The 18,697-nt window shown below is 37.2% G+C and overlaps 1 protein-coding gene across 8 annotated transcripts in view; it reads left to right on the top strand.

Moving 5' to 3' along the window:
- Positions 1-18,697, top strand: part of SDCCAG8 (SHH signaling and ciliogenesis regulator SDCCAG8) — a 117,987-nt gene that overhangs the window by 40,098 nt on the left and 59,192 nt on the right. For all 8 annotated transcript variants that reach the window (XR_007509868.1, XR_007509869.1, XM_049831394.1 and 5 more), the window contains exon 13: positions 4,299-4,441. Coding sequence is in view for 6 of the 8 variants with exons in the window: in XM_049831394.1 (XP_049687351.1) it covers positions 4,299-4,441 (143 nt within the window). In the remaining 2 variants the exon portion in view is untranslated. The remainder of the gene's footprint in view (positions 1-4,298; positions 4,442-18,697) is intronic.

Here is an 18,697-nt window from a genome sequence, read left to right as displayed (position 1 = left end):
AGAGTATGAGTTCTTTTATCACTGCTTAATCATTCTCATTTGTTTAAAAAAAGAGCATTTGTCTTTTCTGTCAGTTTGCTGCTATTTAAAATTCTATGAAAAACATCTGCTAGTTTGGAATTTAAAGTTGCATTTTTCTGCATACAATAGAATCAGCATCAGTATGAAAAGAATTAAACAATTATTTTAATCTTTAATTTGGCTTGTTTTGAATGAAATTATTATTTCATTTTATCAGATTTTGTAGAGATAAAAGAGATGTCTAGTTAATTAAACAGCACATTTTTACAACATACATAAGTATTGTTAGGTGAAGATAATTTCAGATAATTTATGAAGAGGATATTTGAAGATTGATCCAGTGTTTGAAAAATCATCTTTTATGTTTTCCAGTAAGTTGCATTTATGTCACTGAATGAGCATGTCCAGTGTGTTCACCTAAAAATGCATTGTGAAAATCAGAAGATAATTTTTAAACTCATCATAAACTAATGAATGAAATGTGAAACACTTATTTAAGTGTTAAGAAAAAAATATAGAAGGGTTCGATATGCTTCAAAGTGGAAAACTTAAAGTATAAAAGTTGGTTGGTGGTAATACTAAAAAAAGAATAATTGATATAGAATGCAATTTTACTGCAGTGATATCTCACCAATGCTTTAATTTTTCTTTAGTAAAACTTCTTTCTTGTAATGGAATTGAATATGCATGCAGAATGGTATTAATGTGTTGCAGCTTGCTAATAATGATGTTTGTCTTACTGAGGTTTAGCCTGCCATCTTTCAATGGCAAAGTGCCTGTTGATATTCCTGCAAGTTTAGGCAACTGCAGTGCAAGACAGATTATATAGTACTTTTAAAATTAATGTGCAGAAGTAATAAGAATATTAAAGTTGCGGAGTTAAGCACCAGAAGTTGCCTGTTCCAACCTTAATGTAGTCTTGTTGTACATATACATTATGATAATTCTGTTCCTTGTTATACTGAAAATCTGTTTCAGATTTTCTTAAATGCAAGATTGTCATCTGTCTTTTTGCAGTTCTGTGCTCCATCTCTTGTCTCTCACATACATTGAAAAGTTAAGTACCTTGAAGAAATACTCTCTGATCATGTTGTAAAAAGCTGTATCACAAGTGATAGGCACTGAGGGATCAAATTAACGCTGCATGAAAAGCAGAGTTGTCAGCAAAATACTTTAGTTGGTGGTTTGTTTCCATTTCTCTCCCTACAGTGACGCTAGGGCCCAGAGAGCAGCTACAGAACTGCTTGCAGCTTCCCAGTAGAAGAAATGGGAACTAAAAGGAAAATGAAAACTAGTTTGAGTCTAAATAGTTTTGGAAAGGTGCTGCCTGATAAGGTTCCCTGCAGGAACAGTGAAGAAGGTTCATTGGTTCTGTAATTTCTCTGTATTTTAAATTCTGATTATATTGTGATGACTTAGTGATGTACTGGACTTGACATATTTCAGGATAGAGTATATTTGTGAGACTGTTATTGTTTGCAGGAGAGAGAAGAGTGTTTGTTTTTATTGTAGGAACAAGTCTCAAGTTCTGAGGCTTCATATGTTTCAAACTATTATCTGAGTTTTTAAACCAAAGTAATGTGTTTCATTCAGAGTATGGGCTGTTTTCAGCAAGATGATGCATGGCTCCTACCAAATTATTTTCAGTGAACATTTTCTGGTCTTTCAAAATGAAGAATTTAGTTGACATCCCTAAATATACCTGGATTAGGTGCTTCTGGTTTCTGAGTTTCTGTTAGCATGTTCTCTTGGGTGGCATTTTTCAACCATTCCTTTCTCATGAGGTTGTCTGCTCTTTCTGGCATGGTCATTGCCAGAATTCTTGTGTAGAATTCCTACTCTTCATACAGCTCACGCTGTGGGTATTTGAAGATATATTTTTATATATCTATATACACCTACACACATGCACTTTGTATGCACATATGTGTGTGTGTGTAAAGGAGCTGGTTCTGAATTTTAGAATTACTGATGAAAGTAGTGGAAGTAAAACTGTTCTTCAAAACCTGTTTGCTTTCTCGATACTTAGAAAATTATAGAAATCATAAGACTCCTGTGAATCTTTAAAGACCTTGTCATGGAGTCATTGAGAATTTCCCTCTGCACTTCCATGACATCTGACATCTGTGGATGTATTCTTGGGTTCAACCTTGCAGGTTCAACCTCTGGCTGATGGAAGCAGAACATTTTCACCAGAGGTTCTTACACTTGGAATTTGCTTCCTTCTGTGGGTCTGTGTCAAAACCTGACTGAGCCTGTTTAACTTCAGGCAACGGTGTAAAGCCCATCTGTTCCTTGAAACTTTTCCCTGAAGGAGTGATCTAGAGTGTATTTATGTTCTCAGCTGTGGTTATGCTTTTTCAAATACTTAGTTGATGCTTTTCAACTAACTTGTAGTTTGGGGTTTTTTAAAGCTGTGCTGAATGGATGTATTCTTAAAGCAAATTTTAAGAATGTTGCAGAACTTCACTGTCTTTACAAGTTAAAGATAGGGAAGAACCATGTCCCTGTTTCTATGAATGGAGAAATAACATTAATGACATGCTGCTGTTAAGAAGAATAGAGTGTAGAAAACCCACTGAGACTTCTGTTCTATTTAAAAATATGCAAAAGTCTCGAAATAAGTGAAAATGCAAACCATATGTAAGTGAATACCTTTGCACACCAGGTTTTAAAATATCCTGACAGTGTAATAGGTTGTTACATTCTTTAGAGGGGAAGTATACTAACAACTTTGCAGATAGTTTCACTATCTTTGTATTTGAATTTGGAATTACCAATTTAATTTGGTAGGTGGTTATGTGATAAAGCAAGGTGACATTCAAATTCTAATCAACATTTCCTTCATGAACCTTTGTTGAGTGTTCTTGGAGGGAAAAAAAGTGTACAGTTAAGTAATTAGCAAAATTAAAAATTAAAAAAAAAACACATTATGAAACCTTTTTCTGGCTGAAGAACTTGTATTTGTCTGCGACATCTGACTTACAGTAAGTGGTTTAGGTTAACATTTTCATGCAAGGAAAAGAGACAACATTATTACAAAGGTGCTTCAAGTGCAAATATTGGTACTGCATTACATTCATTTGTTCATGTAGAATGTTTGAATGAATAATTTAATTAACTAAAGAAGATATTGAGGCTTGTCTACATGAGGAAGCTATCACAAAATAAGTTATGGTGTGAATTTAAAGTATCATAGCTATTCAGCACTAACTCCGTATATGAACAATTTTATTCTGTACTACAAATGACCTTTCACAGTTTAGTTGACTGAAAAACATGCAAGTTCCCTCCAGCCCCAAGGACGAATAAATATTTATGTAGGGAGTTAGTGCAGAATAGTTACTACATGATAAAATTACATTGTTAGCTTATTCTGTACTCCACTGGCCTCCTTAAAAGCATCCTTAGGACAAAGTATAGTATTACATTACAGACATGTTCCTCCAGGTACTTGTATGTTGTATATGGACTTAGAGCAAAATATACTCCTTCTGAGAATATTTGTGAAAAATGTTTAAATTGTTGACAGTATGATTCAATTGGAGATCGTAAGTCCAGTATGCTTCACTGGAATCAAAGTTTGTGGTCATGCAAATTTGCTTATCGTTGTTTGTAAAATAAATTAATAGACTCGTCGACTAAGATTTACTTACTATGTTTAGTTGTCATATAAGGACTAATGATGTTAAGAAAGTGACAGGATTAACAGCAGCTGGTATTTTTAGGATTCAGTTATAAGTCATAAATAACGTACTTACTATAATGGTAAAATCACAAAATGACCTTTATTCTCTTGCATAATATTATATGAATATGACAAAGCTAAATTCCACCGTGTCATTGTTTATGTAATAGATAAGCAAAATAAATGACCACAAGAGTTATCGTATGTCCAGCAGCTTCTGAAAATGACTGCTGTTCTGCTGCTTTCTGGCTTTCTAACAGAGTGAATTTGGGACACAAATATGGAAGCCTTCCCATGAGAAAATCGGAAAATGATTGAATGGATGTATCTCTTAAGCTGTGTGAACACAATAACATTGATTTTTTATTAATGTCTTTAAATATGATATGCATTTTGGCTTTTCATAAGAATGTAATTTCAAATAGTTTAATTTGCTTGTTTTGCAGTTTTTATGAACGAACTACTTTTGTTCTAAAACAAAAGCATGCATTATTTTTCAGGAGCTTTGATAACATTAAGGTTTATTGTCTTAAAATGTATCTCTATGCATTTCTTAAATATACTTTCTTTGGTTCTACAATTTTCTAAGAAAATAGAAAAACTGGGATTAGAGCTGAATAGAAACAAACAGCATTTGGAACAAGCCCAGCAGGATGTGACAGGAGCCAGAGAGGAGTGCCTAAAACTGACAGAACTGCTGAGTAAATCTGAGCACCAACTGCACCTCACCAGGTACCCCTTATCCTATTACATGCTGTAGTACCAATTTCATTCTGCTAATTTTTTGCCACAGGCTTCCCCACAGTTGTTATAGATACTTGCAGTAATTGACTGTATGGGCAGCCCTCAGTTGTGTTAGAAGTGGAGATTTAAGTGATTGAGTTACGAACTACAAAGTGAGTTATGAACTATAATTTATGAAAGTTAATTACTAGAGTGAAGAAAAGGCAATGTTTGGCTCTGGTGATGAGGTGGCATGCTTTTGGGCAGGAATAAGAGCAGGGGAGAGTGCAGCTACATTCTTTTTGTCATTGCTGTGTTTGGTAGGACAAAGATATTTTAAATGTCGTTCGAGACTGTAGTGTTCAGCAGCACCTTTAAGCGTAGGAGTTAACCTGAAGTTTCTGCAGCAGAATGACCAGGAATGTATAAATGAACATAATCATGTTAAGCCTCATTGAAGGTTAAAGAATCAAAAGGTAGCATTACTGTCTACGAATAGGAGGTAAGCTCCAGTATGTGAGGAGGGTGTTTAAGTCACTTGCTCAGTGGAGATGTGGTACAATGCAAACAACTGTGTGACGAGAGACTTTGCCTGAGCTTATTCCATCCTTGGTTATAGCTCCCAATGCCATTTACTGTACTATTCATTACACATTTCTGTAAAACACCAGAAGGTTATTGTGCCTGTTACTCATTGCAGCTTGAGTTTTGGTAACTGCAGGAATTTTTCCTTTTGCCACAGAACATGCTGTTGTCTGACTGTTCACAGGATTTTGGTTGTCTGTGTGGTTTTTGTTTTGTTCCATTGCCCTGCTCCCCGCAAGATTGAACATCCAGAAACAAATCTGGCAACTTTTACTCCTTAAGGAAAAAAGTTAACTTAATTTAAATTTTACAGGGGGGGAAAAACCCCCTCAGATTTTTATCACTTAACAGAAGTCTGCGTATTTATCCAAGTCTTGTAGTCTTTGGGTTTTGTGAGAATTCTGCCATTGAGTAAATGGAAATAAAATAGAGCCTCATCTAAACTATTAAATTCAATGAATCATTTGTTTTATTCAGCTACATTTCGGTGTAATTCAGAGCACGGTTGTTTAACAGATGGAAGAAAGTACCACTCTAACAGCCTGTATTTAGAGAAAAAATATGCTAGAGGTTAATGAACTTGAAAAAAGTTTTGGGTGAGTTGTTAAGATATCTAAAGTTTGGATTTAGCAGAACTTTATTAATAATGATTTGTTGTGATAGTTAACCAAATGGCTTACCACGCTCCTTTTAGCAAAAGGCTGATTATATGCAATAAAGCTCAGATATCTTGGAGGAAATCTGACTAGCCAATTTTATTATTTTTTTTTTTTTTCCCCCCGTGAAAATACTCAACTTGTAAAAATGAGGACTATTGCCTACTTTTACATAGTGAGGTACTTAAAGCTGGATACCTAACATACAAATGATTCAGGTAGCTTTTCAATCTATGGTCTCTGACTTGGGAAGTTTCTGAGATACAAATCACTGGAGCCTGGGAACAGTATTTTGGGCAAGTAATGCTCTGTGCTGGCCCTGTTCTCATACAATTTCACAGACGTCTGCTTTTTGAGACAGATGCTGAACGGCCATGGCTTCTTTGACCTAGTGCAGCCACTCTTCTGCAATGTCCTGATCTTTATTTTATTTTTTATACTTTGCATTCATGTTATGGCCTCTGCTTGTAAGTATTGAAATGTTTTCTACACTGACATTTAATTGTCGGAAAAACGTATACATTGAAGCATGGGAAATAGGTTCAAATCTTTCTTCTTGATATTCCCCAAATTCTACAATGCTTTGTTCTCTGTAGGTTTTTGTGTCCTCCTTATCTGTCTGCTTTCCAGGAATACATTAGGTGATATTGCTGTCATGGGTGAAGAAGGGGGGCAAAAGAGATGAGAGATTTGTTGCTCCTGAACCGTTACCTGTCGTCCCCACATACTTAGATTGGTAGGGCAGGTTTAGAGATGTTCTTGCATAGTCATCGCTTCACTGAGTCGCAGAGGAAAAGATCCCCTACTCAAATGAAACTTTTCCTTAGCCTGTACTCTTTTTCTTCCTCTCAGATCACTTCCTGCCAGAACAGGTTTTCTGTATTAGTGAAGGTATAAAAGTTACATGTCTCTAACGGCCTTAGTTTTGCATTTTGAACTCAGTATTTTTTTAATGGATTGGTACATCCATAGTTGTTGTACGTGAACTTTATTCGCTTACGGTCTGCTTTCTTTCATTCTTTATTCCCTTCACCTCAAATGGCAGCTGTGCCAGTGAAAATGCTTACTTGAAGGGTAGTGGTGATAGCAATCCTATGGGGATTATAGACTCATTCACTGTGGCACTTGCCAAGGAAAACAGATTTTAAGCTCTAGAGTCCTGCCTGTGGGAGGTTGCTGCAGAAACTGCACTGATTTAGTGCATCTCTTGGGTATGCTGGCCTTGGCCTCATCTTGCTGATTCCCCTCTTTTCAGAAGAGGACCAGCTGGTCCACTCCAAGTCTTCTCACAACGCTGGACTTGAGGGAGGCTTGTACTGCTGTTACACAGTTATGGAGAGTCTTTCTGTTGCCTTGCATGACCTGTCTGTGTTGTTCTGGCAAAAATTAGAGGTAGCTGAGGAGATACAGAAAGAATTCTTTGGTTTCTATGAATTAGTATAGTATTAGTATACTACAAAGGACAAAAGTTCTTCACTAATCCACTGATTCGAAGTTTGGATATTGTAAATAAGTAGCATAATAAAACAAATACTAGAACTGTGGACTTTTTATGTATGAAGATAAGATGGTAAATATTATATGAATGGATTAAATAAGTAAGAGCATGTAGTCAATGTCTTCATGAGAAAAAGAAAGTGTTCTGCATAACTGCACCCTTATCTAGGAGTCCCACTTCTTTGCTGCATCCTAGTTTTCAGACACCGTTGATTGATTACCAACTAAACAGCATCTAGGTTAACAAAATGTACTTGTTAAAAATCAAGAAAAAGGTTACAATTAGCTATTCTAAAGCACTGCCACAGAGTTTAAAATTGTATTTTCCTGTCACCTTTCTTCCTGGAGCAATATGTTGCTTAGAAATCCTTGCTATTAACATGCATTTCCTGCTATTGAATCTAGTTAGTAATTCTAATTTGTATGTCTTCAAATGACTGGGAAAATACAGAACTTTTGCTGTGTAGTTGTGATTGTCAGTCATGTAACTTTGCAGATGTCACCATGCTATGAGACTGACCATGCTTGTTTTAAGTATTTATTTTCTTACCCTATTTCCAGCTTTGTGGTTATTTGTACAAGAGTTACCGTAGTAGGAGAATCTTACAAAACTACTTCTGAAGGCAGTGTTAAATTGCCATTACTTTGGCAAGGTTGAGTCTTGCTAATGAAGCTTATCTGAATCCGTTCTTCAGAGAGCGGAAAACATACAGATCTATTGTTCTTAGTTCATGAGAGAATAATCATTAAAAAGCACGTCAATATGCTAGTGGAAAAGATCACATAAAAAAAGCAAGATGTTAACAACTTGCCCAGATCTTAGCACATCACCTAATTTAATAAAATTTTTCACTGTTCTTGCATAGCAGAAACATGGTCAAAAATCTTTCCTCTTTTTGTTTCAAAACAAATCTGAAGTTATTATTTGTTTTAGCTGCAGTCAGATGTAGTTCCTGTTTGCATATGCCAAAGCAGTTAAATAAATCTGAAGAAGTGAGGGAATCACTGAATTTCAAAATTGAACTTTTCCTATGCCATCATCCATTTTCTCAGGCACGGAGCTAGGTAGATGGCTTGAGATATTTTTGACTGAAATGTCATCTAAAATTTGCTAGGAGATATAATTGAGTGGAATTGGAGCAGATTTAGATTAGTTTAATTTCTACTATTCTTGTTTGCTTATATGAAATATTGCAAGCAGTATTGAATGTCAACTTGTAGAAGGGGAAAAATTACTAAACAGTAGAAGAACCCGTGCTTCCAGGTTCAGATGACCCACTAAGCTACCCTGAATCCCTGTGTCGCTGTTGAAGAATAGAAGTTTGTATTACAGTGAGTCAGTGGGTTTTGTAGTTCTTGATTATTTCCCCCCACCCCCAACCCCCCCATTATGTGATATTTATTCTCTCCCTTATTTCTGGAAATGATATGATCTCTAGAAAGCAGCATATCTAAGAAAGTGGCATTTGGGAAGTAAAGTGTGTTTTAGCAGTGCTATAGCCTTCCTACTGTGCATCCATCCTTCTTGCTAGTTTCAACTACTGCATTAACGCTAATTCGTATTGCATGTATAATAAATAAAGCACATAAATCTATCATTCTACCTCTGGGCTCCAGTGGAATTATTTAGTCACTGAAGCTTTGGTGTTGAGCTGTATGTCGTCACCAGCGTTCCTTCCTAGAATTGCAGCATGCCTCATACGTTGATTTCCCTATTTAAGCTATACTATTAAATGATAAAATGTAAACTAACTTCTTGGTGGTTCCACATAGCCTTTTAGGGAGTTGCACAGTACTTGGTATTTATTATCTATTGGTATTTTCTAGCAGTACCTATTAGTTAGCAGCACAGTTACTGTCGTGCTTTTTCCAACAATTTTAGCATGTCAGAAAGAGTCCATCGTCTATGCTGGAAAGGAGGTAACATTCAAAGAAATGCTGTTACTAATATTAAAAGTCTGAGGTATGTTTTATGTTCCCAGACTGACTGACTGAAGAAAGGACCATTAACACTTAAATTGGTGGGGGGGTGGGGGAAGGGGGGAGAAGCAGAAATGAGGTGTAAGCCGTGATTGTTTTCTAATTTTTTTTATATTCTGCTCATCTTGTACGAAACCATTATTTTAAAATACAGAGAGGAGTGATAACATGTAACAACTCCGATAACTAATAAACTTTTTAGAATCTGCTTCATATGTTTACTTTTCATTAAATTTAGGGATGGTTGCGACTATGTTGTTGTGATTCAGTCAACATTTATTTCTATCTGTTTTTCATATACAAAGGCATCGGGATGCCAGAAAATAAACTGTTAACGGAGAATTAACTTCTTTGGCACGCTTTCATACTTATCTTCCAAATTAAAGAAAATGAAATGGGCAGAAGCAGAGTGTAGATTACCTCCTTTTTGTCAAAAATGGTGGGAATTTGAAAATTAATAATAAAAAAGGGAACAGATGCAGTAACATGCCAGAGGGAGATTAATGTGGAGAGTAAAATCTGTGAGCAACAAAACTGAAGCAAACTGAATCAGTGGGAGGTGGTTGTACAATCAAAATCAGGATAAAAGAGAAATTACAAACAACCCTGCACTTGTCAAAGTAGTAGTAATGAAATCCTGACTCTGCCAGCAGCGAGAACCTGTGTTAGCACTTTGGGGTAAGGCCGGGAGCCGGGTGCCAGGTAGGAGGGCAGCGCGAGGCTGCTGGGCGGCAGCCATCGCGTGTGGAACAGATGGCGGGGAAAGCTGGCCGGGGAGGGGCTCCTTCGCAGAGCTAATCAGACAGTAACGGATAGGGCAGCTGGGAGGACTGACCACCGAGAGGCGAGCGGCGGGGTAGCCGCAGCCTTCCACGATGTGTGCAGTGGTGTGCCCGTCGGCCGGAGAGAAGACCTTGCAACGTCTTTTCCGCGCGGCAAGCGCCCAAACTTTGGGGGCGAGCGGCGGGCCTCGCCCCGGGCGCGGGCGGAGGGGAGGTGCGGGAGGGCCGCCAGGCTCCCTCCTGGCAGTGCGGCCTGCTGGGCCGAGGGCACGTCCCGCCCAGGGGGCCGTGCCCTCTCCTGCCTCAGAAGTTACACCGGCCTCTGCTCTGGGTCCTGTCACGTAGGAAGGTTGCGTGTTTTCGCATTCTCTCGTAGCGGCGTATCGCAGGCAGAATTCGGGGATCGACAGAAACTCAAAAGCACGTGGGTCTGGGGACTGATCCAGCAGACCGATAAGAAAACTTTGCTCCTGTTGAAGGGGGGAGAGCTGTAGGTCGGCACCTTCCCACAGGGTTGGGCCCCCCCGATGAATGAAGCCGGTTTTCTGACGTTTTATTTTTTTGCTCGGAGGAGGCACTACCCTCTTCATAAATGAGAGCCTGTGAGGAATGAATGGAGGTCCGAGCCTTCTGATCTTGAGTCACATGAATAATTTGACTCGCGTAAGAAGTAAAGATCAATAGGATTTCTTGTGCGAGTAAGAGGTAGTCATGTGCGAGAGGATTACGAGGTCATGCCCCGTGTTGATGACTGTCAGCTTGAAAGAGAAGTGAAAACAAAATTTTATCAAGGAAAGGGGGAAATAAAATCCTGAAGTGTAGCAGGGGAGACCTGACCTATTACTGCCCAGTTTTGTTTGATCGGTGATACTTCTTTAGACAACCTCAACAAAGAAATCTACATCTCCTGCATCTGCTTTTTGAACTTGTATATCTCTCGTCTGCAGAAGGTTTATAGCTTGGCTCAATTATTCATTTTGAGCAGGGAGGGGAGGAAACATTACAGGGATTTGAAATAGGTGGTATAACATAGCCATATGCTATTTATGCAGCAGTTTCTGCAATAAATCTAATTTGGTGCTGTCAAAAAAAATTAGACTTATTTGGTATAGCAGCACATTAGTAAATGATTGTGCTAGCTTTGAAAGTTGTCATTCACTCTGCTTTACTTGCAATAGAATCTTGCAAAGCTTTTTTTTTTCTCTCCCTTTCCTTTTCCCCCAAGCAACTCTGTGAAAATGTCTCAGTTCTTTGTCCTGCAGCTGTAGAAACTGCAAATATTTCCACAACTGAAAAGAAGGTCTTGCTTTAAGGTAATTGAAGGAAGGGGATGGAAGAAAGAATAACCTCTATTGTTAGCAATTATATGAATGTATAGGCAGAAAAATCAATAAAGTAGTGGGCGATAAATTTCTCCCCTGCCTACAGGTTTTCATAGTGCAGCTGAAATTGTTTATCTGATTATATAGCATGTAGATAAATTAGCTGCTCTGCGTTATTATAGAAGGTAAAATATTTTACCTGCCATGATAAGACCATATGCTGCTTTATGAAGACTGATACTGAATGATTTGAAATAAATCGGCTCTGTCGTCTTCTGGCAGTGCCTTGTAGCAATTTTGAAGCTGATATACGTTGTGTCAAGATAATACACAATTAATTAAATATCTTTCCATTTAATCATTTAACCATATTTAAGATTATGTTACAAACTTGTAAGGGCCATTGATGAAGTTTAAAAGGGAAAGAAAAAAATACAAGTGAAGGACTAAAGAATAAATAAAAAATCATGTGTTAATTTTGAATATGAACATCTATAAATCACCCTTTTTTCATTTTTAAAGAGTTTAAACATGGTTGACAACTTATTGTCCTACAATACAAATTTCTCAAGGAAAAGGCAATAATACATTTTCAGTTTTTAGTCTTAGCTTCCTCTAAATTTTTCTCCGTGGCACTTAAACTGCAACTGGTCACATCAAATTTCTCTAATGATTTCATCTTTTATACATCGCATCAGGTTGTTGAGGCAGCCAAATTGCTACTGCATGTAGAGTGTGGTTCAGGAGCAGTGACAATACTTAAAGCGCTTTGGAGCGAGCAGTGAGTTCAGATGAAATACAGAAGAGACTAACTGCTGTAGAAAACAAACATCTTTATAAGGTCTTTGTTTTGAGCAGTTATTATTCAGCACTAGCAGTAATAAGTTTATACATGTGTATCAAATATTTACTTTGATCACATTCAAATTAGGTTTTCTATTTGTGTGACTAATGACAGCAGGGTAATGATTTATTTTCTTGAACCACAAAAATTTTTCAGACACGTGTATTCAGTGCTGCTGGATTTTGTAGCTGAATTTGCTACTGGGAAAATGGTTCTGATTTTTATCTTTATTTTTTACTTGTTTTAGGGCTTTTCTCTCAAGTACATCTGAAAGCTTGTTTTTACAATAAGCTAAAATGTACTTTTTCTATCAGCACTTGGTATTTGTGAACTTAAACAATTTTAAAAGCTGCCTTGTGCTTTCAGAACTGTATTCAAAGTTGTTTATTTTGTGCAGTCACAGTGCTTGTTGGTTTGGTTTTGATTTTTTATTATATTTTTTTTTATTCTGTGCAAGACTGCTCCTGAAATTCTTGCCTAGAAAAAAATTCAACAGAGAACCCAAAGAGTCCTCAGCTGGGGACTTAATCAAACTCGACATTGAAGAGCATCAGCCTGTAGGTTGTCATCTCTGGAGAAGGTAGCTGGTGGATGGAGGGAGGAAGAAAAAATCACCTGAGCACGCCAGCTTTGGCTGCCTGGCTGCTCTCCTCAGCCCCTTGCTCAGTGCCCTTGTGCCAGTGATTGGTCAGGGGGAGAGCGTGAGCTGGTAGATGCTTGTCCTGAGCGAGCAGATGAGCACAGCCTCCTCTGTCGGCTACTTGACAGGGATGACCTCCTTCCCCTGCCTGTGCTGGCAGCGTGGCAAGCTTAATAGCGTGCCACTGCTGGTTGCCCCTGTGTTCCTGGTGGTTTGAGTATCAGACTACTTTTTTTGTAGAAACAGGAGCAACTGTTCTTGATTAGCCTCTCCTCGTTCAGTTGCCTTCTACAGGGCTTAAATCAAACTGCGTAATAAAAGTTTCTCTGTAGTTGGGTGCGACACTGCTGCATATTCTTTTTATTTCAGAGTTCCTCTTCTATTTCCAGAGCTTTTGTTCACCTGCATGTAGTTTCCTATGGAAGAAGACCATAGCATCAGAAAAAATTCCCTTGCAAATGCAGGGACTAATCCCCATATAAGGGATATATCAGTATTAAGTTATTATTCAGCTAAACTTGTGCAGTATTTGTCAGTGCAATTTTTATTAGAGTCAAATTCAGACCTAACATAAGTATAACTGCATTTCTGCTAATGAGATTGGATTACCTCCTGGATTTCCTCCCAGAAAGCTTTACTTTAAATTCATTTTTGGTAAAAGGGTAATAAAATCGGTGGTTTGTTATAATTGCTTACAAAACTTAAAATAAGTATTTTATTTTTTGGTATTGTATTTAATCTTGGTGAAAAATCTTACTTTTTTTTAAGGATATGCAAGATATGCAGTGAAATTGAAAGGTATTTCTCATTTTAGAAGAACGAAACTGTCGAGGAGGTTAGTTAATAATTCAGGAGCTTGTGGTTATCAGAATGTATTTCTGAAAAGAAATATGGGCACAGGAATTGCTAAAAATAATGTATCCTGTTGACAATATGAATTTAGTCTCAGCCCTGACAATCTTTAAAATTTGTCTCAATGTGGAAGGCTGTATTTTAACAGAGTTGCATGTGTGCTTTACAAGGCTTGAAAACAGGAAAAAATATTCAGGGGTTGTTTTTGTTGTTGGTTTTTTTGTTGTTTTTTTTTTCCTCCTTAAATAGTGTTGCATTTGAAACATCAGTAGGTAACTTTAAAAAAAAAAAAGAAAAAAAGATGCTGCAGATGAAATAATTTACAGTGAATGATATTGCCCGCTTTAAGGTTTTACTATAAACTTACTCATTCGGCTGTTCCCATTTTTTCTTTGCATTTTTAGTCAATATCTTTGTTACATGGTGTTAAAATAAGAGTCAAAAGCTTTCATTTATTATTTTATTTGTAATATTTTTATTAGCCTTTTCCACTTTGCATAGCTCTGCAAGTCTTTATCAGATTCTGCTAGTCTTTGCAAGAAGGTACAGATATAAGTATATGAAGAAAAACACATTAGCCGTTGGAGTTAACAAATGATGATTAAAATCTATTCTTTTGCTCCTGTATTATTTCTCCTATACCCCAAACCAATCTTCACAAATACAGGACTGTAAAGAACTTCATCTTCTGCTGGTTAGCAGAAGTGGATTTAAATCCACACCGACAGTTCATTTGACAATGACCTTGAGGGGCTTTGCTTCTTGAAGAAGAAAGCAGAAGCTTGCGGTAAACAAAGTTCACTTCTGACAGATGGATTGAATGACAGAAAGGTTGCGAGTGCCAGAATAGCCCTGGCAGAGGAGGAAATGTTCAGTGGAATCCAACAGGAGAGGAGGTGTGAACAGGTGCAGGGTTGCTGACGGAAGGGGAACCAGATGGAAGGAGCCAGAGCCAGTTTATTTAAAGGAAAAGGCAGAAAACACTGAAAGGCTGTGCGATCAGTGGCTAAAAGTGTGCATGGAAGAAGGTAAAAATTCACAAAGCAAAACTGCACAGTGGGATATCTAGCACTTAACATAATGGTAGTAATTTGTGAGTTTCGTTTTAAAGTTGCGATTGAAATATGTTTCTCCCTTTACTCTTGACAGCATAAAGAAGAGAGATTTATAACCTGAGCAAAAAAAAAAAAAAAAAAACCAAAACAAAAAAACCCTCAACTGTTATACTGTCTGTCCATTATTTCTAATACTAATGTGCAGACAGCTACAATCAGGATAATACAAAAATTATGCCACAGTCGACCAAAACAATAAAAGGCATATAAGGCTGGATTTTTACTTTTTGACTCACCTGTTCATATCTAGCGCCTCTGATATGCGGGTAGATAAACCTGTATTTTGTTGGGTTGTTTCTGTAATATCTAGAGCAAATCAACAGTCAATTACAATGTAATGTTGGCACAGTATTTGTCATCTTTCTTGCTTTTGGTCACAAGTTTGTCAGTTTGCTGGAATATGTGGTATCTTGCTGTAGGATGGGGGAGAGGTCTAGCTTACTCTAGATCAAATTCCTTCAAAATCAAATATTGTCTTTCAAATTGTCATCCTGAAGAACACTTTGTTCTGTCAAATTGTTCTGCTTCTTCCCAAGCTGTTCCTGTAAGGCTTGGTCCTTTGGAGGCAGAAGGAACTGTTCCTCCCTTCTCAACTTCAGCAATAGTTGGGTAGACTTAACAACTTCAAAGTATCAGGCCTATGGTAGCTTAACTGCAGGTTGTGTGCCCAAACCTAATTCTGTGAAAAATGTAGGTGACTGTTCAGCAGTCATTCATTGTGCATCTGTGATCTACTGGATCATTCAGCTGTGCTGATCTGATCCAGATCAGGTGTGAGCACACAGTCACTTTCCTTTTGAATTAGCTAAAGCATGCAACGCAGTGTTTATGCTGACTTTCTGCCAGCAGCAGTAGGACAGATGATACCTGATTCAGCATAAAGCTTGCTGGTACAAAGTTAACGTACCAAAAACATTGGTTTTTTGAACAAATTTAAATTGGCAGAGTGAGTTCATAGCAGATCAGGTCTCTGCATCATTTAGCTGCATCATTTTTTATTATTTTTTTTTTTACAGTGGTAGGAGCCTGACGGTTGGGTTTACTTTATTAACAAGCTGAGCCTTGGAGTACAGAGTCACAATTGTTTGAAGCTGGTCTAAGTCTATGCTGCTGCTGAAAAGGCAAATTCCTAGAGTGGTAATATGTGGCTATGTCTGGCCACATATTGCCAGGCCCTTGCTTGTGATGACACAGGAAGACAGGCACCTGTATGGTCAGGTGGTTCAGGGAGTTAATCAGATTGAAAAAGAATCATTTGTTCTTGCAGAATAAGTTGCATGAGTGCTGATTATAGAGGATAAAAAAAAGGGACTGCACCTTATTCTGGCAATGTTGCCTTAAATGTTGCTTAAAACTGTCCTGAAGCTGTATCATGAGAGGCTGCTGGTGCCAAATTGAAGAATCACCGTAAGTCAAGAAAATTACTCCTTTCTTTTAAATATAGTGAAAATAATTCAAATAACTTTGTGTATACACAGTAAATGTCTCTAAATCTTCCATGGAAAGCAAACATTTCACCATTCAGCCATTTGTAAAAGTGGTTTGTGGAACAAAGATAGAAAGAATGTTTCAGAGAAAGGGGCATTGTACTTTGAAGTGCTTAAGGCTACATACTAAGACTTGACAAAAAAACAGTTCTCATGTTGCATCTTCCCATGCAACTTCTATTCTGTACTTAACTGTGTTTTTATAGGGACTTACTAGCCAAATAGTTCACAATCTGATGGTAATAACCACTGCAGGATGGGCGTTTACTTACAAGGTGCATATCTTGCTAGCAAGGCTTATAGATGTGCCAGAAAAATCAGATTTTGGTTCTAAGTCAGTATTTTTGACCTAATAGGAGATGTTAATTACTGTTAGAGACACTTTTTTTTTCTCTAACAAGGAAATAGAGGTCAGTTAATGATAATATTTAGCTGTGACTTGGTAGACAGAGAACTATCGAGATTGAAAAGTAGTTATTGTCTACATTGAAGAACTAGTAGTTTTCTGTATGTATCTTGAAGGCATAACACCAAAAGAATAAAATCATCTTATCGGTGAGGTGTTTGCAAATTCTTTCTTTTATACTGAATTTAGAGTAGGAAACTCAATCCTTTCATTTTGTTAAAAGACCTAGTAGATAGAAGTAGAGATGGAATATACCACCAGTTATGTATATACTCAAGTTAACTATACTGAAGCTTCTTTCTGTCATATAAACATTCATACGAGTAACACTCTGTGTGTCTCAGTTCCTACACCCTTACAACTTTTGGTCTTTCTCATGCCCATCAATATCTCCAGTTAGTGGTAATTTTGTAGTAGTTTTCAAGTACAGCAAGTACTCAAAAATAGAGTAGGAAACTTTTTCATGCGCAGCCATTAATGTATAATAACTTCTGATGCCTCAGGTAAGGTGTAAAGGTCAAAGTGGAAGTTTTTAGACTTAGTGTTTTATTGTTTCTGTAGACCTCCTAATATTATATAAAGTGCAAATATATATAAAAGTTATAAGGTGGTTCCAATGGTGTAGCTACATTCTAAATAGAGAAAGCTGGAAAAAAATTTCAATAGGAACAAGAAAATCGTATGCACTGATCTCCATTTCAGCAAAATTGAAATTCTCAGAAAAAAATAGAATGTAGTATAACAAGTTGAAATTATTTGGATTCTGGGAGTGGGTATACAGTTGGGTAATTATTTGCATTGTGGGGAAAATAGTTTTAAGCTAATTTGTCAAATAATTGTAGTCTTGACAAAGTAGTAGTAATTGTAGTCTTAACATACTTTAAAGGTAATTTCTACTTTAAAGTTATTTCTGTAGCATCTTCTAACTTTCCAGATCCATTTTTAAAGAGTTCAGTCAATTTGACAGCTTAATTTTTTACCACTTTTAAACCCTTGACCTCTACGTAGCTTTTCTAATTGCTTGTGGTAGCTTCTGCTTCACATGGTTAAGAGGAAAAAAACTCTGACATTTCATTATTTTAGGAAACTCTGTATCTCTCAACTAATGTAACTAGGCACTTTACACTGTAAAAACAAAAATTAAGATTTTTATTTTTTTGCCTCAATTCTCACAAATAGGACCACATGCATCCTTAACAATGACGCAGTCCTCCAGTTCTACCAATTAAATTAATAATTAGGTCTCTGCAAATTTTGACCATGAAAATGTAGATTGTATTGAAGCTCACCAAACACAGTGTGCTGGCTGGGGCAGTTTCCAGAAACTTGAGCTTTCCGCTGAGAAGGCCTGGCAGCCAGCTCCAGAATCAGCATCCAGTCAGCTCCCAGAAACACACATAAAGAGCAACTCAGTGGGTAATTCCCACAATGGGATACAGGAAGGGCAATTTTTCAGCTCCTTGGAGAGGTTTAAAGAAATGACTTGATCATGATGCTTTTAAAAGGTATTTCTACATAATTCTTGCACAAGCATGCACGTGGGCATCTTTTTTTATTTATTTTTTGACGTAAGAACATTCATTTCATGCCTCTCCTTCTGCCCTGTAAAAGCACGAAGAGCTGTAAAATCCAGCCAGTCCAAACATGCTGCGATGGATTTACACATGTGATGAAGAAATCAAAACTTTTATTAAAAAAAAAATCTACAATGTTTTATAAGAGGAAACCAGGAAACACTGTCCAGCTATGTCCTCAGTCATAGCAACCCTAGGTATTAAAAAGGACCTATTAGATGAAAATACATAGCCTTACAAAGGAAGAGAACCAAAACAGTCAGTGCTAAAGAAAAGGTTCCTGGAAGCCTGATTTAAGGGAAAGGGAGAAATCTTGTGACCCTGAGTCTTATTATTGAGTTGATCCAAACACATGAGCAAGGTACATGCTCTAGAGCTCTTAATTTAGAAGGTGTGGAAATTAATAATTTTGAATCATAGCTACATTTAAAACCAGTGTGCACTTATATACCTGCAGAATTTGGGGTCTTACTGTGTTGTATTTCCTTACCTAAATGTTTGAAAATACTAAGACTTTGGATAGCA

Source organism: Accipiter gentilis, chromosome 28 (genome assembly GCF_929443795.1).
Source record: "Accipiter gentilis chromosome 28, bAccGen1.1, whole genome shotgun sequence".
Taxonomy (NCBI): Eukaryota; Metazoa; Chordata; class Aves; order Accipitriformes; family Accipitridae; genus Astur; species Astur gentilis.
The sequence above is the reverse complement of the archived record's forward strand: the minus strand, read 5'-3'. Positions and strand labels throughout refer to the sequence as shown.